General features: G+C 33.1%; 3 protein-coding genes and 1 long non-coding RNA gene across 5 annotated transcripts; 1 reads left to right on the forward strand and 3 right to left on the reverse strand.

Moving 5' to 3' along the window:
* The first annotated feature begins 2,193 nt into the window (after positions 1-2,193).
* Positions 2,194-3,993, forward strand: LOC106327298 (14-3-3-like protein GF14 omega). The gene is made up of 4 exons (XM_013765421.1): positions 2,194-2,791; positions 3,268-3,390; positions 3,489-3,605; positions 3,688-3,993. Exons 1-4 carry the CDS (start codon positions 2,315-2,317, stop codon positions 3,751-3,753), a joined length of 783 nt encoding a protein of 260 aa, XP_013620875.1. The 5' UTR covers positions 2,194-2,314; the 3' UTR covers positions 3,754-3,993.
* LOC106327297 (VQ motif-containing protein 9-like) lies at positions 3,874-5,706 on the reverse strand. The gene has a single exon (XM_013765420.1). It carries the CDS (start codon positions 5,455-5,457, stop codon positions 4,588-4,590), a length of 870 nt encoding a protein of 289 aa, XP_013620874.1. The 5' UTR covers positions 5,458-5,706; the 3' UTR covers positions 3,874-4,587.
* Positions 5,707-11,813: 6,107 nt separating this feature from the next.
* On the reverse strand, positions 11,814-13,052 carry LOC106324691 (glutathione S-transferase U19-like). Its single transcript, XM_013762652.1, has 2 exons — positions 12,605-13,052; positions 11,814-12,370 (listed from the first exon to the last, which is right to left on the reverse strand). Exons 1-2 carry the CDS (start codon positions 12,917-12,919, stop codon positions 12,026-12,028), a joined length of 660 nt encoding a protein of 219 aa, XP_013618106.1. The 5' UTR covers positions 12,920-13,052; the 3' UTR covers positions 11,814-12,025.
* A 3,755-nt stretch (positions 13,053-16,807) lies between these two features.
* On the reverse strand, positions 16,808-18,747 carry LOC106326023. 2 transcript variants are annotated; one of them, XR_001267119.1, is made up of 6 exons: positions 18,633-18,747; positions 18,455-18,532; positions 18,175-18,362; positions 17,871-18,044; positions 17,657-17,804; positions 16,808-17,554 (listed from the first exon to the last, which is right to left on the reverse strand). It is a non-coding gene; the product is annotated as an uncharacterized LOC106326023 (long non-coding RNA). The 2 variants fall into 2 exon arrangements; XR_001267118.1 differs by having other exon boundaries at positions 16,808-17,804.
* Between the last annotated feature and the right edge of the window lie 7,566 nt (positions 18,748-26,313).

The following is a 26,313-nucleotide window of genomic DNA, read 5'->3' on the forward strand; positions in this document are numbered from 1 at the left end:
CCATTTTCTTCATTAATTTTATTTTAAAAGCTATGTTTATACTTCATAGTCAATTCTGATTATTTATGTGATACATTTTGGATTCTTTGGTAGAAAATACTAATAACAAAAGAACATGCAAATGGTATAATACACATGTATTCTTATTGTTTGAAATTTTGTTTCTTACGTTTAGCAAAAGGTTTATTCAGAGTCGATATATAGTGCATGTTGGAAAACATTAAATTTGTGGACGTTGGTAAATCCAAGGGATGAGCCGTTGGACATTAGACACAAACAAAACAATATGTTTAGAAAACATGCATTCACAATTATATATGTTCAAGTGTTGGGAGTACAATCTTTAATGTGCATACAAACCATACGAGAGACCGGCTAAACCCTAGCAAGTATCAAATGTCATGGCTTCAAGAGACGCCTTCACCGCTTAACCATGTCAACTTGTAAAGCATGCCTTCTTCCGAGACATGAAGCACGCATATACTATCAACGAAATTATTGGGTTGGCCAAAGCTAGTAATATCATGTTCCACTAATAAACTAAGAAAAATAAAAAACCTAGCAAAGAAAGTAAGATAAGAAAAAACATAGTCATGGATCAGAATAATTGTGGTTGAATATAGTAAACAAAACCGTAAAGGGCAGAGACAAAAATTAGAGCATCTGCATCCCTTAAGGTTTCTTATTTTTTATTTTTTTATTTTTTTTATTTTTTTCTTTAAAAAAATAAAAAATAAAAAACGTTCCAATCGCGGGCCGCTACGTATCGGTGGGACCCGCAAACAGTGCAAAAACCACCCAATACACGTCTCTTAGAGCACCCGTAATGGAGCCTCTTGCCAATTTTTTAGCTCCAAATCCTAGATAAAAATAGTAAAAAACTTGATGGGTCCCGCAATATATTAAAGATTGACCTCTTCATATCTTTTTTAGGGATCAATTAGCTTGGAGTATTATAACCGTTTGCGGACCCCGCTGTTAGGTGACGGCCCGCTATTGGTTATCTTTTTTTTCTTTTCAGATGAAAAAAAATTTAATAATAAAAAAATAATAAAAAAAAATTCTAAGGTTTCTTAACCGGGTATCATAACATACCGTCTTTTGCCAAAATCGTGGGCCTCCCCACCGTTTAGAGACGTTCACTTCATCGTGATGCAGATGATCTTTGTTCTCTAGTAATCCCACCCCAAAAATGTTTTCGTGTAAACTAATCAATAGAGACACGGTTGACTTAAATTTCGATTATCATATAAACACTTCGGGTCAAATACAACATCATATATAATTAGTAACAATATATCAAACAAATCTCGTAGACATCGCCTATAATAACGTTTCTATGATCTGGAGAATAGACAATAATATTCACATAACCGTAGTTTTAAATTTTCTAAAAAACATATTAGTACTAGTCACGATATTATATGTAACAAGTTGGAGAAGAAATAGTCCTTTGGATCCCCTGACATGCTCACAAGTCACAACACATGTGTGCCCTCTGAGCTGTCTCCGTTTTTGCTAAACCAACTTGCTTCCATTATTGTACTATTTCTATCAATCTAATAACTTTAAAATGGTAGATTTGCTAATACTATTTACAACTCTTGAAAACTAGACTTTAGACCCAACATATTTTAATTCATATATAGTGTCGGGGAAATTTTGATTTTTCATATACCAATAGTAGTAAAATCTCATTACCATTTATTTCTTAACCGATCAATTTTTAAAATAGTAATCCTTTAGAAATTTGGTACTAAAATCATCTTCAAAGTATTTGTTTATTTTTTCTCTAAAAAATATTAAATGGTTAAAAAAATAGCAGCTACATATGTATAGATAAATACTCCATCCTTTCTATAAAAATAAAAATTCTGAAAAAGATGTTTCACCAAATTAACATTGTAATATTTTTTTATAAATTTAATTTATTTAATAATAGAAAATTATAATTTTTTAAAAAATTAATTGAGTTTATTGAATTATATAATTCAGAGATTTATTGAGTCATCAAAAAAATTATTGAGTTATCATTGGTTTAATTTTATTAAAGGTTTGATATTCACAGAAAATAATGTATTTATGATATAAAATTAATTAATTTTTAAATATGTGTGAACAATTCAGAAAATTATCAAAATAGGATAAAAACAGGCCAGAAGATACTTTGCCCTTTATAAAGCAAACGAACCCAACGGCCCATATTCAACACTGGTTCCAACATTCACTCGTCTCCTCTAAAACGCATTCATCGCCTCATTAAAAAACACATTTCATTCATCCTCTCCCTTCTGACCTCAATCGATTCTTGAAAATGGTTTCCGCGCGTGAGGAGTTCGTGTACATGGCCAAGCTCGCCGAGCAAGCCGAGCGCTACGAGGAGATGGTGGAGTTCATGGAGAAAGTCTCCGCCTCCGTCGACGGCGACGAGCTCACCGTCGAGGAGCGTAACCTCCTCTCCGTCGCTTACAAGAACGTGATCGGCGCTCGCCGCGCCTCGTGGCGCATCATATCCTCGATCGAGCAGAAGGAGGAGAGCCGCGGCAACGACGACCACGTCGCGGCGATCCGCGATTACAGGGGGAAGATCGAGACGGAGCTGACCGGAATCTGCGAGGGGATACTGAAGCTGCTCGATTCGAGGCTGGTCCCCGCCGCAGCTTCAGGTGACTCGAAGGTGTTTTATCTGAAGATGAAGGGGGATTACCATAGGTACTTGGCTGAGTTTAAGACTGGTCAAGAGAGGAAAGACGCCGCTGAGAATACTCTCTCCGCTTACAAATCTGCTCAGGTAATCTCTCAGATCTAAGCTGCGATTCGTTGATTCATAAGCCTTTATCTGTTGCTTCGTGGATTAGATTCGATTATCTTATGGATTTGCATCGTCTAGAATTATTGAGTTGGCTATGAACAAGATTAGCGCGGATTTGAACCGAACCAAACCAAACCAAATTTTCCGTTTTTTTTGGTTTAGAGTTCCGGTTAAGTTCGGCAAATTTTTTTATCGGTTAGTTCAGTTATTGAAAAGTTAATCTAAACCAAATTATATCGATTTTAATTAAATTTTGAAAAAAATAATCAAATTTTGATCCAAACTAATTAAAATTTCTACTAAAACTAACTGAAAATAACCAAAATGATTGGAGCTTTTATTCAAATTTAAACCAAATATCTAATCGAATTAACTGAAACCGAACCCCATGCCTAAACAAGATCTCTGAGCTTGCCTTGGTTTGTTTATATGTGACTCTCTCTCTCTCGTTACAGGATATTGCGAATGCAGAGCTCGCTCCAACTCACCCAATCCGTCTAGGTCTGGCACTCAACTTCTCTGTGTTCTACTACGAGATCTTAAATTCTCCTGATCGTGCCTGCAGCCTCGCTAAGCAGGTACTTTAATCCACTAGCACTTGCCTTTGCTCAACTCATCGTAAACACTTTGCTAAAGACATAATCTTCCTTGCGGTTGTTGTATTGCTATCATCAAGGCCTTTGATGACGCGATTGCGGAGTTGGACACTCTAGGTGAAGAGTCGTACAAAGACAGCACCTTGATCATGCAGCTTCTCCGTGACAACCTCACTCTCTGGACATCCGACATGCAGGTAAGAATCCTTTGAAAATTTTCTTCTATTATCGCAATTTTCATGGGCTAAAGTCTTATGTTTGGTGGATTATGTTTATCAGGATGATGCTGCGGATGAGGAGATCAAGGAAGAGTCAGCTCCAAAGCCAGCTGAGGAACAGCAGTAATCAAATCTTTTTGACTGAACTGCTGTTTTCTAGGGGTTTGGAACTTTTATTCATTTCATCGTAATCCCTAGCAAGTTGAACCATCAGTCATCATCTTTTATCTCTTTGCCTGATTTTCTCCTTTTTTTATTTGTTGTTGTTCTGTCTTTTTGTTGTTATTGGATATGTCTATTTCAGTGTCTGCTATCGAACCTTGCTTTGTGTGTTTCTAATCAATTTGAAAGGCTGTGTCCTTATCTTGTTCTCAAATTTTTAAAATGGGACTTGTTTATTTGACGGTGTCGAGCGAATTACTTTACCAATTAAAGGGGTCTGAAATCAATTATCCAGTTTGATTATATGAAAAGAACTTTAGAATAAGTATATAAAACACTCGTCATTGGTTTACATGAAAGAAAAAATAAAGCGAAACACTCACGATTTCGTCAGGGTTGAAGTTTCAATGGAAAATGAAAGCATCAGTGCAGAAAAAATCAACCAAAGGAATAGTGAAGTGATTGGTATAGCTAGATATCCAATCAATACATTTACTTTACCAAGAAGGAATCAATCAAATTCAAAGCATTAGTTGTGTTTGTTCCCTATGCAATTTGATCTAATAAAGAAAGAAGAGATGATCAACAAGTTTTAAAGAAAAGTGTAATCCTTTCTTTTTCCTTCTCTGTTTTTCTAACATGAACAAAACAAAGTAATTTGTGAGGTTTAAAAAAACAAACAAATCATCATCCACCACTAATGATGTACAAAAAGAACAAAGGGAATTTCATAGTAACTATCAAAACGACGACGTTTTAAAATTCTGACCAACAAAGAGTTTTGCTTTTTCTGATCAGATCAGTGACCTTTGAATTTAGGACTAGGGAGCGGCACCGTCGTCGGAGATCCAGGAAACCTTAACTGACTTGACGATGGCGATAACAGTAAGCTCGGCGAGGGTAATCCGTAAGATGATTTCGGCGAACTTAAACATCCGAATGATTGTAGCGCCTGAGCCGACGGAGGAGGAGGAGGGCGGCTGTTGATTTCCGGCGGCGGAGCGTTTTCCTGTTGCTGTTGTTGATACCATCGAGGCGAAACCAAAGGAGCTAACGGCGATGGTCCAGAGAACATGGAGTTCTGAAGGTACCGCATGTAGGAGGAGACCGGAGATTCCGCCGCCGCGTGAACCGGAGGAAGCGGAGGGAGAGGAGAAAGCGGCGCCGTCGGTCTCGGAAAAAACCCGCCGCTCCAGTTACGATGAGCGTCGTTTAGCAACGGAGGAGGGCGGTTGATAACGTGCGCCAACGGAGGAGGTCGTATCCTGTGTAGACGCGAACTCTGTTGAGCCTTAGGGTGGTGAATCTGCTGTTGCGGAGGAGCAGAGATCCGTTCGTGCGCAGGAGAGCCTGTGAGTTTCTGAACAACGTCTCTGAAATCGCTCTTGCTGATGTTGTAAACAGGAGGCTGGTGCTGGTGGAGATTCCCGTGGTTAATTGGCGGTTGCTGCGGAGGAGGAGGAAGCGGTTGGTGATTAGTTTCTTGATTCACGGCGGCGGAGACGGACGAGGAGGAGGCTGCTGTTGGTTTTGATATCTTATGAGAAAGCTTATTGAGTCGTCTCAGGTAATGATGATCTCTGTTCCCCCCTGTATTGTTACCGGTACTACTCGTTGCGGTGGCTGATACGGCGGAAGAGTCGCCGGAGGAGTTGCAGCTCTTATCCATCTTATAACAAAATCGAGTTCTTCTCTCTATTATAAGCTTCGGCTTTGTTTTTTCTCTTCCAGATTTGGTAGAGAGATAATGGAGAAGTCAAAGGAAATGAAATTGTTTTTTTTTTCCCTGATATGAAAGATATTTATAACAAGAAGAAAACAAAATGGTTTTAAATTGTAATAATTAGGCTTTAATTGGATTTTTCTAGAATAAGATGAAAATGAAATATTTTGTCTTTTGTATACGGATTTTCTCAATTGAAGTTTTAATATTTATGTGTGAGTGTATGATGAACATGTACCTCCAATGTTCTACTCTGGATCAATTGTAATTGTATTTAGTTTTGTCTGTATTTAAGTTAGTTATAACTGTTTATGGAAAAGCAAAAACAAATGTTGTGATTTTGATATACTCTCTCCGTTTCAAAAAATACATATTTTAGATTTTTCACGCAAATTAAAAAAATACATTAAAATTTGATTGTAAATGCATTTTTTTTTGAATAACAATTTTTCATAACTTTTACTCTAATAAAAACTTAATAAACATCATTATTTTTTTGAAATTTACAATCTTTTATTAAATAATATTTTGGAAAAGTAAAAAATGTATATTTTTGAAACAAATTTTTTTTATATGACGTGTATCTTTACTAAACGGAAGGACTACTCGGTTATTTGGCAAATGTCATTCATATTCTGTTTTTAATGGAACGGTGTAACTCAAGCATCTAGCTACCTAGTGTGAATTCAAACAAAAGTCACTAAACATTTTGACTGGTGATATTAAATAAAATATGGAATATATCAAATGTTATTTATTTTTATACAGAGTTAACAAATAATAAATTATACTTCATCAGTTCCTAAACGTATGATACTTTACAAAATTTTGATGTTCCAATATATAAGATGTTTTTATTTTCTTAAACTATTTTTAATGTATTCTCCTATTTTAGATAATAGAGCATCTCTAAAATAGAGCATCTCTAAAATAGAGATAAGTTTATCTCCTATGTATTTCTCTATTTTTGTTTCTATAAAAGAATATTCTCAAAAGATTCTATTTTAATTTTACAAAAGATACATCCCCTAGACTATATTTACGAAGTGATTTTGCCGCAAGTCATCTCTACAATCAATTTCACAAAACAAATATGACATGGCTACTGAAATTGATGACATGACTTCCGAAAAATATTACATGGATAATTTTATTTAATGTTGATTTATATTTTTGGCAAACTTATTAGAATATGGTAATAATTCATATATTACATTTAATATTGATATTTCTTTTGGTAAACTTTTTAAAAATATATAGCTCATACATCATCTATAAAATAAATATATTCATATATAACATTTCAAATTTTAAAATATTATTACTTTTGTATAATTATACAATTTGTATTACCAAAGCTTTCAAAAATTTCTACAATTTTTTAAAAAAATTAAATATCTAATCATAAAATCATTAGTTTCTTATATATTTACAAATTTTATAAATATTGTTTAGGCTAAATTTTTGATAATTATACAATTTTATATCATTTTTATTAGTTTTATACAAATTGATTTAATATATATCAAATCTATATTGAATATTAGTAAAAAAATAGTAAAATCTTTAATATTTAATAAATTTTATTTTTAAATATAAGTTAGATTTAAAAAATTCCTTACTGCACATGGTGCAGGAAAACACCTAGTTTTGTTTAGAAAAGTTAATAACTGACCCTATTTATTTTTAACTTTTAAAATATTTTCATAAACTTATGGATTTTTTTAAACTAAAGTTTTGTTAAAAGACTATTATGTAAATAAAAAATGTTATTATACTCTTACAAAAACTGTATTTCTCTATAAATATAATTATTTTGGTTATAAACTATAAAAATTTAAAAGTTAAAGGACTATTTTGAAAATAAAAAAGTATGATTCTATAATAGAGGAATGTTATTTTTTCCTCTATAAATAGAGGAAAAAATATCAATCTCTATTTTAAAGGTGGAAATAGAGATGAGATGAAACATTTTTACCTCTATTAAGAGGTTGGAGATGTTCTTAGATAACTTTTATTTTATTAAAAACTGTATATCCAATCATATTTTTATTTTGTAATTGGTTGAATTCTAGACAAAAAATAGTTTTTTTAATATGTGTATTTTTACTTAAACATCTTATATTTAGTACGTAGAATTAACAAATAATCTTATCCGATATAAAATAAATAGTGTCGAATACTCATTGAGAAATGTTGATTTCAAATGTGATACAGCATAATTGTTACTAAATTTTAGTTACTTAATTTCACCTAAATAAATCCAGTTATACGTCAGAGGAATCTGTAACTTCTGGAGTCATTTTACCCCAATTAAATTTGTATTTTCTAAAGAATATCAGTCTATTCAAATAAGTGAAATAAAAGAATTATACAAAGGTCTTGGGTTAACGGGTCGGGTTATTCAACGCCCATTTTGGTCAAAAGCCTCTAAAGTATTACAGAAAACGACATTCACACGGCCTTTAATCATGAGCGGTTTATTCTCTACTTCTCACTCCATAGCAATCCCCCATCCAAGTCAGCAATACGACTGATCCAACGGCTGTTAGCACGAAACAGACAGCTATCACGTGACTTTTAGCCATTTTTGTTTTTTTTTCCAGTCTGCCTATAAATTAGTTACAGTGTTAATACTCCATCGGTTTTTTCAAAATAACTCGTTTTAAAGAAATTTTTATATTTCAAATTATATAACATTTTTTATTTTTTATATAAAATTTATTAACAATTAATGTTATATGACCAATAATAAAATACTTTTTATTTTATTATTGACTGATTTGTAGTTAGGTAAATAATTAATGATATTTTTGTTTAGAAGTATAAATAGACATTATTATTATTTTTTATACTTAAATTTATGAATCTCTTGCAAGCTTGAAATTTCATTGGAGATTGGTTCGGCAAATGTCTTTTTGGGAGCAGGAATGTTTGACATGTTTTGTTTTGTTTTGTTAAAATCCTAAAATAAAGCAATGATGAGTTATTCTTGCAAAGATAAAGCCTGGGGTTGATAGCTTACTCAGATGCATTTGTATACCTGAAACGTATCATCCAATAATTTAACTTTAATTAGTTTTAATTAGAAACGTTATATCGAAACAGTAATCTTATATTTTCCATGTTTCGTAGTAAGTGTCATTTTACATTTTAAATTTTTTTTTATTATAAGTATCATTTTACATTTCCAATGCAAATATTAAATAAATTGCTAACTCCATTCGTATCATTTTAAGTGGTTTTTAAAGTTTTTGCACATAGATTAAAAAAATACAAATTTCTATACAATTTATCTTGGTTACATAAAAATATCAATAAATGAAATTAATTCAACCAATAAAAAAATTTCAGTATTTTGCAATTGGTCACAAAGTTCAATAGTATTAAATTCTATCTAGAATAATTAGAACATCAATTTTTTTGAAACAACATTTTTTCTTTTAAACACCACTTAAAGTGATACGGAGAGAATATTTTTTATCATTTTTAATTCATTAATTAATAAAAATAAATAAAAATTATATTAGATAGAAAGAAAATAGATAATTTAACAATTTTTTTAATTCGTGTGTGTATTACTCTCTATGTTTTATAATAAGTGTCACTTTAGAGTTTTTTCAAAACAAATGTCATTTTACAATTTCAATGTAAATTTACTTAAATCTATTTTTTTAAATCTTTTTTAATAACCAATAAATTTTTATTTAAAGCATTCTCATTTAATTAATTGCACATTAAATAGAGATATATTAGTCTATTACTCCATATGTTTCGAATTATTTGTCATTTTAGAGAAATTTTTTTTCACAAAATAAGTGTCGTTTTAAAGTTTCAAGATAAAATTTATTAATCTTAATTCCTTATTAATTTTTATATTGGTTAAAATATGATTAGGTGTACAGATAATGATGTTTTTCTATTGAAAATATACAAAATTAAATATTTTTTAATCTGTGTGCATAAATCTAAAACGACAATTAAATCGAAATAGAGAGAATATACAATTTTCTTAATTTTCATGAAAAATGTCAAAATACTATAAAGAGTATGAAACCGAAAAACATTTGCGACTAGTTACGTAATTTCAGTAAATACTATGCAAAGTTCTACATCACCGAGGAGTTTGGTAGTGAACTAATAAGCCATATCCATCTCTTAATTTTAAAATGACATATGGTAGTATAATACATGGATTACGATACCCTATTTTGGATATCTTTAGATTGTATGAGTTTGACCAGATCAATCCCGTTTATCATTTATAATATTTGGTTACATCTTTCTTTAAAATCAACTTGTCGGGTTCTGTAGAATATATGGTTTTTAACGAAAGAATCTTGTTTCGTTTTACGCAAACATTTGACGGCAAAAAGTATACAGATTATAGAAAATTTTACCCATTTCCAATTCTACTTCATTTTTCTCTTTTAAATAAAATAAAAAAATATAGAGTAAAAAATATTATAATCATATTCCACTTATAATTTCGTAATGAAATTTATTCCATTAATGGAGTAATCTATTTTTAATTTGTTCATTATGCCATTATAATTAGAATGCAGTAGGATTTGAGCATTTTACTCCATTTTTTTTTATTTTATTTTAAAAGAAAAAATGAAGTTTTACGTTAAAATTGTTCTTAGGTGCTTATGACATTTATCTGATAACTAAAACGGTTAAGATTTCTTTTGGTATAATTTCGGGTAACCGTTAATAAAATTCATACAACCGACATAAATTTTGGAACCTTTGATTCATTCATACAACTTTTCTTTGGACAATCAATATAATTTTATTTTTTGCACTGTTAAATCCATTTTTTTTTCCTGTAGTCGATTTGGTGTCATTCTTGTGTGCGATACTAGTATTTATGAAGAATTTGACAACAAAACATTCTTTTGTTTTCTATGTTGAAAACATGATTTAAAGCATTATTTCTACCATGAAAAAGTAATTGGATAAAGACAACACATAATATGGGGGCTCATGAGTATAATCAGAAACTTGGAATCAGAACTAAAAGAGATACAGTCTCCTGGCACAGAGGAATCTGGTTCACTCATGCTACGCCAAAACACAGGTTCTTTACTTGGCTAGCTATTCGTAATCGGCTCACCACGGGAGATAGGATGGTAGCCTGGAACATTGGGATTGATGGGAACTGTGTTTTGTGTATGCAGCAGCTGGAAACGAGGAATCATCTATTTTTTGGCTGTGCTTATTCCTCGTCATTGTGGTACAAATTGATGAATGTACTTATGGGTAATGGTTACTCAGATGAGTGGATGGATGTCGTGTTCTTCATACAGCAACCAAACCTCAATCGCACCAGGATTTTCTTTGTTCGTTATGTTTTCCAAGCCACAATCTATATGATTTGGCGTCAAAGAAACTGTCGGCGACACGGTGAGAGACTCCGATCTCATGACACTCTCTTTGCCATGATTGACAGACTGGTCAAGAACAGAATTATGTCCATTACAGCACAAGACATGAGACTTGATCGTGCTTTCTAACTCTGGATTAAAGCCGTACGAACGTGATCATTTGGGGTTTTTTCTTGTTTGCAAATTAATAAGCTAAAGTGGCTCTTGCCGTAAGAAAATACATTTTTCTTTTGAATCTAATTTAACATTTTATTCAAAAAAAAATAATTAAAGAGCATTTTGTACAAGTTCCCATGTAAACGTACTCTCTAATTGGTGCGTGGTCTGAACTCTTTTGTGTTTGATTGTCAACAAGACTCACCATTTGAGCCAGGAAGGTTTCTTCTGAAGCATTAAAAAAAGAAGGTTTCTTCTGAACATCTTATTGATAGCGCCGAAACTAACAGTTCAAGTCTTGCTTTCAATTTGGGTCACGGAGGTGTGTCCGAGCCCTTAACAAGCCGAGAAGGCCAGAACCAAAGAACTGTTCACCTAAACTTACAATGCTAAACCCAACTATCAAATGGTTTTCTGTATGGTAAACTGCTCTAAAAAGCTTTTACAGCAAATCAAAAGGAAATAGAGAATGAAAAGACACTGCTATTCATAACTGCTTTATGTGAGTTATTCTTTTATGTCTGGTTGATTATCAACCTGAGTCGCCTTACGGTTTTATTTGCACTATGATAAAAAAATCCATAACTCTTCTTTAATTAATCTGCATAATTAGTTTTTTTTTCAAAACTTCATGTGTTAAGAAGCATTAATAAACTCTCATTCAAACTATGGACTAAATGGGTTTCCATGCACGAGTTATATGAGTGTTATATTGGGACTACGAGCCATTATGAGTGTTTGATGTAACTAGAGATCTTATGTTACTAAATCATATCATTAACTCCAAGATGCATACAAAGTACAAGCCAGGACATTCACCAAACCCACAATTACAAACATACCCAAACAAGAATATACATTCTATACATCCACAGATACTCTTTAGCATTATAAAAGAAGACATCATCAAAGGAAAACACATAACAAGCGAGGGTAGATAATAACCAAGAGGACAAAGAAAACATGATCTACTCAAGCATAAACTTCTTCCTGATCTCAGTGACGAACTCAATAACCTTCTCAGAATCAGGCAAGGACTTAGCCACGCTCTCCCTCTGCATACACGTTTTAGCCCAAGCGATCAGTTTCGGACACTCTGACTCGATGTTCAAGTTACCATACTTCTCGTATGCATGGAACCACGAGTAGAACCCAATCAATCCAATGTCTACGTAGCCAAAGTCATCACCACCAAAGTAAGTATTTTCTCCAAGCTCAGATTCAAGTGTCTTGAGCAACTCAATAAACTCTTTCTTGCCTGTCTCTTGTTCCTCACCCTTGGTCCCCCACACCTTCCTTTGGGCATCATACATCTAACAACAAAACATGCAACTATGTCAGAAACAGGGACCGATTTTTAATTGAGAGAGTTATAAAACATTTTAGATAAACTTAATAATTTTTTTTTTGCAATTTAGGAACCATGCGAACTATATATAATATTTCTTTAAAAATTGGGAGATAAGGCAAATGTTTTATTCGATTGTGCTGAGAACCGATCCTCTTAAGAACGTGGAGCTCAAGTAGAAACTAAAAGATTTTAGTACCTTTTTGTCGATGAAATCAACCCAGAATCTAGCCTGAGCTCTCTGGTAAGGATCAGAAGGGAGGATAGGGTTCTTGTCAGACCAGACCTCGTCTATGTACTGAACCTGGATTGTAGATTCGCAGACCGGTTTACCGTTGTGGATGAGAACCGGAATCTTCTTGTGAACCGGATTTGTCTCGAGAAGCAAAGGGCTCTTGTTCCACAGGTCCTCGTCTCTGTACTCGAACTCGATACCCTTCTCCCTCAACGCGATCCTCGTCCTCATCCCGAACATGCTAGGCCAGAAATCAAGAAGGATCACTTCGTTCGCCATTGTTGCGACCCCTGAAGCTCACAAAGATAACTGTTTTGTCTTTCTTGAAGGATCTTGTGGTGGGAAGAGAGAGTGAGGGTTTAGGTTATTTGTAAGGCCAAAACTAAAGATAAGGATTCAGATAATCAGTGGATACGACATGGCAAAATAGGGATCTTTTATTAGATGATTTTTTAGTCCAATGTGGACGGTGTAAGAAGAGTTCATATCCCCTTTTAATATTGTTAGATACTTTTCTTATTTTTTAATTAGGAAACACTAAAATATCCCCGAGGATATAAGCGGCTCTAAATGCAAGCTTTTTGCATTTCTGAAAGATAAGCTGATGTATAGAGTGAATGGATGGACAGGTAGATGGCTCTCAAAAGGTGGAAAGGAAGTACTGATTAAATCAATTCTGCTCGCTCTTCCGACATACGTCATGTCAACTTTCCTGCTCCCATTGGAGATATGTGAAAGCTTGGCCAGTGCCATTGCTCAGTTCTGGTGGAGCTCGAATCCACCAAAGAGAGGAATACACTGGGCGAAATGGGAGAAAGTCTGCCTATCCAGAGAAGAGGGTGGAATTGGCTTCCGATTGATTCATGAGTTTAATCTGGCGCTTCTAGCTAAACAACTATGGAGATTAGTACAGTTTCCTGATTCTCTGGTGGCCCGAGTCTTACAGGGAAGGTACTATAGATTGAGCTCTCCATTGAGAGTAAGCCCTGCTAGTAGCCCATCCTATGTGTGGACTAGCATTTCTGCGGCAAGAAAATTACTGCTACTGGGGATTAGACAGAAGATACACTCAGGCTATGAGGTTAAAGTATGGGAGGATCCATGGATTCCATCGAATCCCGCCAGGCCAGCTGCTCCCATAGCTCCTGTGATGAACCCCAACATGAGAGTAAGCGATCTTATTGACCAGGGATTGAAGGATTGGGATGTGGGACTATTGGAGAACTATGTTCATCCTGAGGATATACCACTCATAAGGAGTTTGGCCATAAGCTCAACTCATCGGCGAGATACTTACTGCTGGAACTTTACAAGGAGTGGCCAATATACGGTTAAATCTGGATATTGGGTGGCGCAGAATTTATTAAAGTTAACGGAGGAGACGGAAGTTTTGGAGCCAAGTATTACAAAGCTTCAGGCATTTGCGTGGAAATTGAAGGCCCCTACGAAGATATGTCATCTTATATGGCAGTTGTTAACTGGTCATGTGGCAGTAACGAGGAATTTAATTAGACGTAATATGAGGTGCGACAACTATTGCCCAAGATGTGGAGAAGCAGAGGAGACTGTCACACATGCAATCTTTGAATGCCCACCAGCCCGTCAAGTATGGTCTTTATCTTCAACTCCGACATGCCCAAATATTTTTCCGGTATCGAGCGTCTACACAAACATGGATTATCTGTTCTGGAGGAAAAATAGTATCAGGGAGCCAGAGCAAGATAGGGATCCTTATCCCTGGATAATATGGTTCATTTGGAAGGCTAGAAATGAAAAACTCTTCAAAGGAATAGATAGAGATCCTCTGGAACTGGTTAGACATGCTGAGAGTGAATGCCATGCATGGTTTGAGGCTAATGAAGTGGCACAAGCTGTGACACAAGACACTATGAATGAGGAACCCCAAGCCGCATATTTGGAAAATATTTGTCTATTAGATGGATCTTGGACTCTTTCAGCTAACTTCAGTGGATGTGGATGGACATGGAGAGATAGCTCTGGGAATATTCAGCTTATGGGGACAAAAAACTTCCCTCGACGGGAATCGGCCTTGCATTCGGAGGTAGAAGCACTGCGGTGGGCGATGGAGAATATGCTGCAGCACTCGACCTGCCAGAGCTTTGGGACAGACTGTAAGGAACTGATTGCTATGGTTAAGGATCCCCAGGCGTGGCCAAGCTTTGCGACGGAATTGGAGAGAATAGAGACGCTACAAATCTGCTTCCCGGACTTCAAAATCACTTACGTTCCACGGGCGTATAATCAGACTGCAGATTTTTTAGCTAAGACTGCTAGATCTTTCCGTAGAGAGTTACACTTTGTTGGTTGCTCTATTCCGGTCTGGTTATCCATGCCACCTCAAGTTTGAGTAATAGAATAGCCTTTTGACGTCAAAAAAAAAAAAAAAACTAAGAAACACTAAGATACGTCTCCTAAAAATAAGAGATACGTCTCCTAAAATAAGAGACGTCTCTTGGCAGAAAAATGTCAAATCATGCTCCAAGAACAACATTATTGGTAGTCCCAACATTGGTCCTTAGTGTTTTTGGTGTGGAGCCCACCACCTTTTCGCTAGAAACTTTGCTCAAATGTCTCTAATTAAGTAGCGTTCCAAATGTTGTCCCTAACTGTTTGCGGGCTCCACTGACACGTGGCGGCCTTCAATTGGTTCATATTAAATTTTTTTTTGTTTTTTAAATCAGAAAACAAAACTAAAAAAAATAAAAAAATTTTTTAAAGACCAAAAAATATTCCAACCGATAATCATGCTCTAAGAAACCCAAATGGGTTTCCACCATTAATCATGCTTTAAGAGGGTAACTGAGTCAATCAAGATATTTCGGTGTGAGTGGTGTAGATTATCTGTCTGTCATTTAATATGCTTAGGCCACTACTTACGTCATTGTTAATGTGTAAGGTCCCCTGATCAAAACCAATTAAACCTTGTCTTTCTCTTTTTCTATATTGTAATCAAGGTTTTGGCACCGGATTCTGATCGATGTAAGCAAGATTGATATGACTACACGGTGGACTTCGCCGGTGGACGGTGGAACCAATATTTTCAAAGCACTTGCGCTTGGAGCCTCAGACATATTCGTAAATCCCAAAAGTTTTCTTGCAAGACAAGAACTACATTTGCTTATCTTGAGCGACAAGAAATCCATTATTGGAACTAGCTCACAAAAGTGGATGCACTTCTTTAAAAGATATCACACGTAACCACATAGTCACTGAGTGGGATGCTCCTCAGGCACGTTTAGATCCAAAGCTGTAGAAACATATATACAGTATATTAAAATTGAAAGATAGAACGTATTGTCTTCTTCGTCCTCTACTTTTTTGATTAGGTGTCCACTTAAATTTAAATGGCTATAGTTGATGAATTTAATTCGTACACCTAACTTTTATTAATGGAAGTTGTGTTACAAAAAAGGGAATGCCTTTTTGTCTTCTCTCTAATTATCGTCTTGTGTTTTTATGATAACTAATGTATAAATTAGAATCAATCCACTTATCACCGCCAACTAACTGGTTTTAGTTGGACTAAGTCCGTTTCCGCACTACGTGCTGATTACATATTATAAATTTATTTATTAATTTTCGTTAAAATTAAAATAATTTGAAGATAGAAAAAATATTGAATGTTTTTTCTTATAACATCCCTAAAATATATAAGTTAGAATAAATATTTTCAGCTAAATTACTTCATTTTCAACCAATCAAGTGAAAATAATGCTAGGCTTATTTACTCCAAAAGGAATAATTGTAGGGTAATATTTTCTCTATTTAAAACAAAACAAAACTTTACTTCTAATTTTATTTTTATTTTTCTTCTTTTCTATATTTCTTTTTCCAGTTCATTACTCAGAATTTATATCATTTAGAGTCGTTGTCTTAAGTTGACTTATGTGACTCTTATTTAACTTTCTCCGCCTCGCAACCTGCTACACACTAATAATACACAGTCATTACTCATTATTATAAGGATAAATAGTTATTGATCAAGTTATGAGACCTCATCGTCATCTTCTTCTTCTTTGGGAAAAATCAGTTGGATTTTGCAGCTGTCATAGTTGGATTCAGTAGAAGGTTGAGTGTCAATAAGACTATAGGAGAGTTCGATAGCAGCCAATAAGATTTTAACTCCATATGTAAACTGATCTCATCTGATAACATTAAAGTATCTATATATATGTATCATGATGGCTGATGCCAAAAAAACATATAGCTATACAATGAAGAAAAAAAATGTACTTTTCCAAATCATATATTTCGTTCTCAAAAAGAACTGTAATAATCGTAGTTAAAACTATGCTTTTGTGGAGGCAATCTTCAACAAATCCTGCAGTGCGCAAGAATACCCTTCCTGAATCTACCTTTGTTCAGACTCTTCGCATCAAATTCTACTACAAATATTTCACAAACCGATCTGTGATTTGAACACCGGGATTCTCTTGGAGTATTAAGAAACAAGGTCCCAATCTTGGAGTACCAAGCAACTTTATAAGAAGCTAATGAATCAATGTAGACTAAGAATTGCTAACACAGTATAAGAGAACATGTTTTCCAAAGATTCTTCAAAGCTAAAGCACTACTGATATTACCTTGAATTGCATGACCAATTTCAAAACAGAAAAGAGAACGTGAAAGGACATAAATGACAACGGGATTGTTGGAGATGATCGTTTAAGCCATCAGAACAAAAAAAATCAACTGAAAATATTCATATTTGCAAGAGCTCAATATGAACAATTATAGGGATGATAAATGTATATGCAAATCAGAAGAAATTAATTTAATTATAATATTAGATATTAGATTATAGAGATACCTTAGACTCTAGCATCTTCAAATTTCTGGTGTGGACTGATATTTTCTTACTTACACAAATTTAGTCTTTATTGGTCGAGTCATCTGTAATAGACTTCTCAGATCAGTGTTTCTAATCTAAGACATCTACAAGATGATATCAATATAACAACAAACATGATGCATCGAGGAAAAAGATAATCAAACCTCAATGAAAGCTGAACTTAAGAAACTGGTGTAGCATGCATCTTCTTCGGGTGCCAACTCTATAAACGTATGTGATTAAAAATATCTAACCTCACACAGAAGTGCATCTTCTTCAGAGGATCATAGTCGTAAGGTATATGTACACCATCTGCAAAATAAAAAACTCATGTTAGGCGTTAAAATAAAACCCAGAAATACATCATTGTAACCAAACCTTCTTCTACACTGCCTTGTGCTTTTCGCAGTGAACTTAGAAGCAATGTTCGCACAACTGAAATCAGTGTAAGGATCAAAGCCTCCTCCTTTTTTTTCCAAATAATCTTGTTTTCATCTAAATTTGTATATGCGGCCACAGAGCATTTCTTTGACCAACGTAGCTCACCAGACTCTGCATTCATGACAAAGAAATGAGACTTATGGAAGTTCAAAAGAAATTCTTTTGTACGTCTCTTACGATCTTCCATCCTCAAGATCGATTCATTGTTACATACATTTTTTTTAAATCCAAACTGTCTTACCAGGACAGTCTTGGTCACCACTATGAGTTGCAAATTGACCATTCGGGGTCTAATCTCCATCTAGTGATGGTCTGCACTCCCCGTTAGACATATCTCCTTTTTGTTTGTCAGAGACCGTTCTCTGTCCAGTTCTGCTCATATCTCCTTCACTCTCAGATACACGTATGACAGAATTGGAATCTGCTCACCTAAATGAAGCAAATATATTTGATGTTGCCACAGCAAATAGCAGTTTTAAAATGCAAATGGTGAAACTAACTATATGAGAAACATCACATACCATGAAACACAAAGAAGCGATCCAGAGACCGTTATGACTGAACATCTTCCGACCTAGACCAGTTATCCAGGATCTCCTCTGTGATAAGAAGAGATCACAACAACATTAGGAGATGAGTAGAGAAAACACATAAAATTCAATACTTTGAAAATAAAAATATAAGTATAGAGGAGTATACTGAATAGAGATCCATCTTTCGTCCTAAGACACATATGGGAACATATCCATCTGAGGACCAACAGTCTTTGAGTTTTATTCTCCTTTACCATCGTTATCTCGATTTCCATCAGCTAGACGATCTAAATGATTGTTAAATTTCGTTAACAAACCAGCAAATTTTTTATTTTTTAAGGAAGCCAAGAGATGTTTCAAGAACAAAGAAAAGAAAGCTTACGCACGTTCACATCTACCGAGCTGATTAACCGCATCAACGAACGAACGCCTCCTTAAGTTTTAGTATCCAAAGCATGCGATGTTAAATGTCAGTTCCTCTTTCGATGAGATGATTAATTAACATACTGAACCTGTGTACAAATACAAAAAACATATACGCTAAAGAAACGGAACCTGTGAGTTTGGACTTGTGGACTTGGATCGACATTGCCTTATATAGAATAAGAGAGTGGATTCATATCGTCGGTTTGTATGTTTTGAAGGAGTTATAATGGCTGAATTGATGAAAAAGGGTGAAAAAACGATTCATAATCGCCGATTGAATTGTAGGTTTTTTTCTTTTCGTTGGATGACATGGATTTTAAAGCTGAGATGTCAATTTAATTGGCCATAAATTTTTTGCCTATATGGCATAGCTATCTGATGACTCTCAAGTCCTTTTAATGTTGTAAGATTCTCATTATAGATTCGAATTTAACACTGTCCGTGTAAGTCCTATATTGTAATAAGATTTGTATTCTTTTTTGCAATACAAAGCTTAAAAAATAAAAAATACTAGATATGATCATTATTTCTGTTTCTGTAATCATGGTTTTATAAAATACTTATTTTCATTTAATTTGTAAATACTTCAATTTAAATATTTTAAAAATAATATTAGTGTCAGGAAGTTGAAATATATATATATATATAATTTTATGAGTGTAAAATCTCTATATTATTTCTATAGTTTAACACCAATTAAAGAGAACACTATTAAAAAATAGTTAATGCAGGACATTAATCAATATTTGTTACTCATAATCATCTCAATAACATCAATTTTTTTTTTTTTACTTTTGCAAACATGGTGTGAGTTCACCTCTTTCTCAGTATATCATATACTATTGAAAACTTTTTCATATAAAATATTTTGTAAAATGCTATTGTCGTTATGTTATGCGCCTATTTAAGAATTTGAAGTTATGTAGTTGTACTGACTCTTGATAGTGCGACATAAAATTGTTTGTAAGAGAAAACTAGACTTGGTAAATATAAACTAACCTATGTTATATGGAAACAAATGTGGATAAGCGGAAGTAGAACCGTATGAAAGCCTAGAAGCGTGAATTTTTAAATAATTAAAGTGAGTACATATTGGAAGCGTACATATTATATATATTATAAAATATAAGCAAATTTTATAAAATTTATGACTAAAAATTATATGATTCAAATTAAAAATAAAGCATTTATTCATTTATAATAATTTTAAATGATATCAGATTGTAATTGGGAATACAATTAAATTAGGTTTATAAAATTTATTATCCAGTTCATTATTTTCAATATTTTATAAATAATTGTCACAATATCTTTGAATATATATGCTATATATCTCTAATAAAAGAACTCAATGCATAAAGATAATATATAGTATTATTTTTAATATTTGTATATTTCTATTCTCTCTATTTTAATACTATCTAATTTAGATTTTAAATAAATATATAAATATATGATTTTTATTTTTATATATTTATGACATTGCATTTTTTAAAATAGAAGCATGATTCCAAAATGGAATCGTAAAATTCAACGTATTTTAAATATGTTATTTTAAAACCATTTTGGAAGCGAGATTTCGTAAGTTTCTACAGGGTTCCGATTTTGATTCCGGTTTCAAAGCAGGAGACGTTCGATGAAGTTTCCTTGCAATTTAGAAACCAACTTTGTTTAAGCTTTGACCTTGGCTTTTGTTGATAATCATTGCATTGCAAACTGGTACATGAAGTTAACGTCTTTTCAGTTTAAGATACCTTCTTCAAATCCTTATTCAAATGATTTTCTTTTGATTTGATTATTAGATAAAAAATTATGACAACACAAATAATATATCTACATATTTCATATTTTTATATTTATCGTATAAGAAACTTACCTCTTTTGAGCAGTTGCTCCAATTATTTTTGAACCATCTTCATCAAATATAAAAAGAGTTGCAGAATCATTTACGTCATCTACTATTACTTCAATTTTGAAACTGGAGAATTTTATTTAATATTAAACTTTAATAATAGATAAATATATATTTATTTATTTATAACTAAAATGTAAATAATGATTAATACCACAAAACTCTAACAGATTGTGATTGAACACATATTTGGCAATGAAGTGATGATTCAGATTTTCTCAATTTTGTTGAGCAACTTGAACATGATATATACTTTCAACAACTAGAGACAATAGTAGAAATGGTTTCGCACACAAGAATATCTTTTTCTGCGGTTTATAGGTTTATAAAAAAATAGAAATAATTATATCACAATAATTTAATTAGATATTTCATATGAAAATTAATTTATTAGATATATTTAAATTACCTGAGGAATATAAGATGAAATAAATCCAAAATATCATTAATAGAATATTGAGCTTTAAAAACTTAATTATTCATTTAAAGATTTTCAATCATATCGCCTAGATTAACCAAGCAACCATCATCATAACTGAAACTAATATAACCATATAAAATTAATATATTAATTTTTATTCAACTAATTATACTTAAGTAATAAAATAAACATCCAAAATATTTAAATAGAATTTAGTTCAGAAGATAGTGATAAAAAGTTACATGTTGATATGTCTTGATAAAAACTTGTCATGATAAAGTGTGTATAGATAAGGAGGATGGAGGTTTAGGTTTTAAAGACATCACTGACTTCAATACAGCGATGCTTGGTAAACAATTATGGCGTCTGATCGAGCGGCCGAATACTTTATTTGCTCGAGTTTTCAAAGGTCGGTATTACAGGAATGCCTCACTCCTGGAACCGATTCGTTCATATTCTCCGTCATATGGCTGGCGGAGTATTGTTTCTGCTAAATCTTTGGTTAGCAAAGGACTAATTAAACGGGTGGGATCAGGATCATCTATCTCTGTATGGAACGACCCATGGCTCCCAACCACTCGCCCGAGACCAGCAAATAAAAATCAACACAATTTATACCCTGACCTCACAGTGGATTCTCTTATTGATTCTACTTCGCGAACCTGGAACTCCCAGGCACTCTGGGTTTTGATGGATCCCCAGGATGTGAAAATCATAGAAAGCATACTACTGAGTAGAACTCAGATGGTAGATAGAGATGGCTGGCATTTCACAAATAATGGGAAGTATACGGTTAAATCAGGATATCAGATAGAACGGGTCTACCTAGACAGGGAAAAACCACCTTTTGTGTTTGGACCTACAGTTGATGCACTGAAGGCATTCTGCTGGGAAATACGGTGCCCCCTAAAAATGAAACATTTTCTATGGCAATTAGTGACATGGTGCATAGCGGTCAAGAAGAATCTGAAAGCGCGAGGACTACAAGGGGATATACGTTGTGCACGATGTGGAGCGGAAGAGGAATCGATCAACCATGTGTTTTTTGAATGTCCTCCAGCAATTCAGGTGTGGGCTCTTTTCAAGGTGCCTTCAAATCCAGCCATTTTCCCCACAAGCTCCCTCTTTACAAATGTGGATCACCTCTTCTGGCGAGTTACTCCCCAGATGGAGGATCATCAATTCGCGTGGATACTATGGTATATTTGGAAAGGAAGGAACAATAAAGTCTTTAGTAATTTGGATATTGACCCTCGGGATACGCTCAAATTGGCAGAGACAGAATCCATTCTCTTGGCTGAGGCACATGTACCAAAGGAAAATAGGAGAGGCTCACCGGTAGAACCTACAACTCTTCCTTTGATTCCAGGAAGATGGTGCTTCACAGATGGTTCTTGGAAGGAGAATAATGTTTTCTCAGGACAAGGTTGGCTTAGTACCTTAGAAGGCTTTGCAGGTTTATTGGGGGCGAGGAATGTACGGACTTGTCTAACTCCTCTGCATGCGGAGATAGAAGCTCTACTTTGGGAAGTGGAATGTATGAAAAATTTACGTCAATTTCAGGACGTTTGCAACGGATGGTTCTCAATTGGTGAAGATGGTTTCGGAACCAGAAGAATGGCCAGCATTTGCAAATTATTTGGAAGATATCAAGACCCTGAGAGAGAGTTTTTTTTTTCGATCAGAGATCATCTATGTACCAAGAACGAAAAATTCAAAGGCGGATAGTCTGACACTGATCGTTCACATGGATCAAGATCTCCCGGTGTGGTTCACAGAGTCAATATGAGTCTGTTTTTGATGACAAAAAAAAACTTGTCATGATAAGAACAATATTATATCTTAATTATGTATACTTGTCCAGCTCATAATGTAGCTCGTATTTCAATTTCACAGTATAAAATAGAATTTTTGTAGAAAAAAAGAAAAACCAAAATTGCTTAATGGAATTGGACTAACAATTCATAGAGAAAAAGTGATACAATTATGAATAAGGCAGGGCAAAAAAACTCGAATCCGAAGAACCGAACCGAACCCGATCCGAAAAAGTAATGCCGAACCCGAACTGAAATTGATTAAATACCTGAACGGGTTCAAAATTTTGGTATCTAGAGAACTGAAACCGAACCAAAGTATTTCGGGTATCCAAATGTATTCGAAATAGATTTACATACCTACATATATTAATTATTTTAGATTTAATATATATTAAAAACATCCAAAATATATAAGATACTTTTAAATTATCCAAAATACTTGAAAATATATACAAATAGTCAAAAATAAATGTATAAAATAGCTAAAATATACTCAAAACACCAAAAATACATAAATATCTATTGTTTCCGTATCCAAATTTTCAAACTAAACCAAACTTATCTGTTTAGTGTAGGTATTTTGATATATGTTATTCAATTTTATATGTTATATATTATTTTGTTATAGATTTTGAGAAATTTAAAGTATATAATGAATTTTAATTTTTTTTAAATAAGTTAAATGAGTAGTCCAAACCCGAACCGAATCCGCAAAGATCCAAACCAAACTCATATCAAAATTTAGAAATACCCGAATTGAGCTGAAATCTTTGACTACAAAAACCCAAAACTCAAAACCCGAATAGATCTGAACCAAACCCGAATGGCTACCTGAATGCCCACCCGTAGTTATGTATAGAAAACACCTTCTTAACAATAAAGTTAGAGTAACTCTTCAGAGGACGGGTGTAGTCTGACTACGAACATCATCTTTTTTTTCTTCATATTATTGATATACCGATTAAATCTGCAACAAAATAAGTTTATATAATAAGATACAAATGTATATATATATATATATATATATATATATATGTGTGTGTGTGTGTGTATGTATAAAAATGCGTGAATATTATCATCTAAATAGTTTCTTGTTTCTTTAAATTGAGAAAAATCTTCATAGTTGAAATAAAAAATTTCACGGAGTATTTGAGGTAATGGTTGTTTCACACATCTAGTTGGTGCTCTCACTTCTCAGTCACTCTTATCTGAAATTTATGATCGAAGGTTTTATAGTTCTTACTGCAATCTTGCACATTGAAATTGAAGATGTCGATAAGAATTCCTTCACATAGTTCATCTCCAAACTTTTCAAACAGAGAATGATGCACACAATCTTGACTGTATTTTCTTATATAACAAAAAATTAGTTTTAATAAAAATTACAGAAGATTAAAAAAAAATATTTACTTTTTTATTAAGTATGAGAAAACTCCTTCCTATACGTTCATTATTATTTTTCAAATTTCTTATCTTTTAATATTTCTAGCTAATTTAGTGTTAAATAACCTTCTGAATTCATTGTTTCCTTGATAATTCATGGTAACAAATTAAATAAAAATCTGAGTTAGAAAATAGTAAATATATTTTTTCAAACATAGTCTTATTGTAAGAAGCGTCTAGTTAAACTTTTGACTAAATTATTATTTTACAGATATTTATTGTTTAAGATTTATAAAAACGAAAAAAAAAAAAATTAGAAAAAGAAAACTACTGTCAAATAAAAAATATCAAATAATCTGTTGCTATTATCTTTGTTTAAGATTTAAAAAAAGAAAAATTACTATTACATAATTTCTTTGTGTTATCTTATTATATTTATCTTATTAATTATGATAGTATTAACACATATCATTATTTTAAATTTTTAATTGTCATATGTCACGATCATGTTAATTAGTAACTTTGAAGAAAAAAGTTTTCAACTACACATGGTGTGAGATTTAACATAAACATACACAAAAAGATAATTAGAGAGAAAACAAAAAGACATTCCATTTTTTTTAACACAACTTCCTTTAATAAAAGTTAGGTGGAAGAATTAAATTCCTCAACTATAGCCATTTAAATTTACAGAACGGCACCTAATCAAAAAAGTAGAGGAGGAAGAAGACAATACATGCAATCTTTCAATTTTAATATACAACACATGTAATCTCTCAATTCTAAATCAGCTAAACTGAGTGTATGTGTGTGTTTGTTTATTTTTTCTTGGCGGAAAATATATTTGGGATTTTCACACAAATCATGTTCTTTTACTGATGGAAGAAGGGCTGTTATAGAGGAGACTGAACACAGATCATGTTGATAATGTGATCAGTTAGAAAGATTTAGCTGGTATGGTGGCGGAAATTCCATTTTATAGTTAGCAAAAAAAAAAAGAAAAAAAAAAGATAATGTGATCAGTTCATGTGGATACATATAGATTCGACGCCAGGCGGAGACGAACTGCCCATTCTGTCACCAAATGCGGTATTGGGTGTTGGGCCTTGTCCCCAGCCCAGGTAAAGCCCTCCCGGATGAAGTGGACCGCTGCCTAACCGGACCCAGAGGAATGATCCACGTAAGTGGGGAATCCCTGGATTATCAAAAAAAAAAAAATAATAAATAAATTAGGGTAAGAACCAACCTGGATTTTTCTGCGATCACACATATGTCACGACACGTAGGGACAGACTATGATCGTAACGTGACACATACACAGTTGACAAAAAAACACGCAGTCTTGATACACACACATAGAGATCAGCAGTAGATAGAAACAAGAGATTTTTTTTCTTCATTTAAAATTGTATCTAGAAGTCTCTATATAGACCTAACAAATTACAATACGATTTATTGAAACATCGAGTGAACTCACATACTGTACATCGTGGCATTTAGCTTCTTCTACAAACTCGTTACATGATTTTCTATAATATTTGATCAAAAATGATTTGAGGCGTCAAATTCCGAGACAACTTCAGCATATTTTCGGTAATTATACTATTCAAGGGAGTAACTATATTATATGTATATACATTTTATAAAGAAGGAAATTAAACAACTATATATCTAATATAAAAATAGGTAAAATATGATATACTGTTGTGAATTTTGTTAGACTAATTAGTTTGAGTATGAATATTTTTTTCTTGTCATCAATTTGAATAAATTCTACAGAATCTGAAATTAAACATATCTATATGCATATGTATGTCCTATGTAAGAGTGGCTATAAAATACATGTTCAAATCTTAAAAAAAAAGAAGTACATGTTCTTTTTTTTTTT

Source organism: Brassica oleracea, chromosome C2 (genome assembly GCF_000695525.1).
Source record: "Brassica oleracea var. oleracea cultivar TO1000 chromosome C2, BOL, whole genome shotgun sequence".
NCBI lineage: Eukaryota > Viridiplantae > Streptophyta > Magnoliopsida > Brassicales > Brassicaceae > Brassica > Brassica oleracea.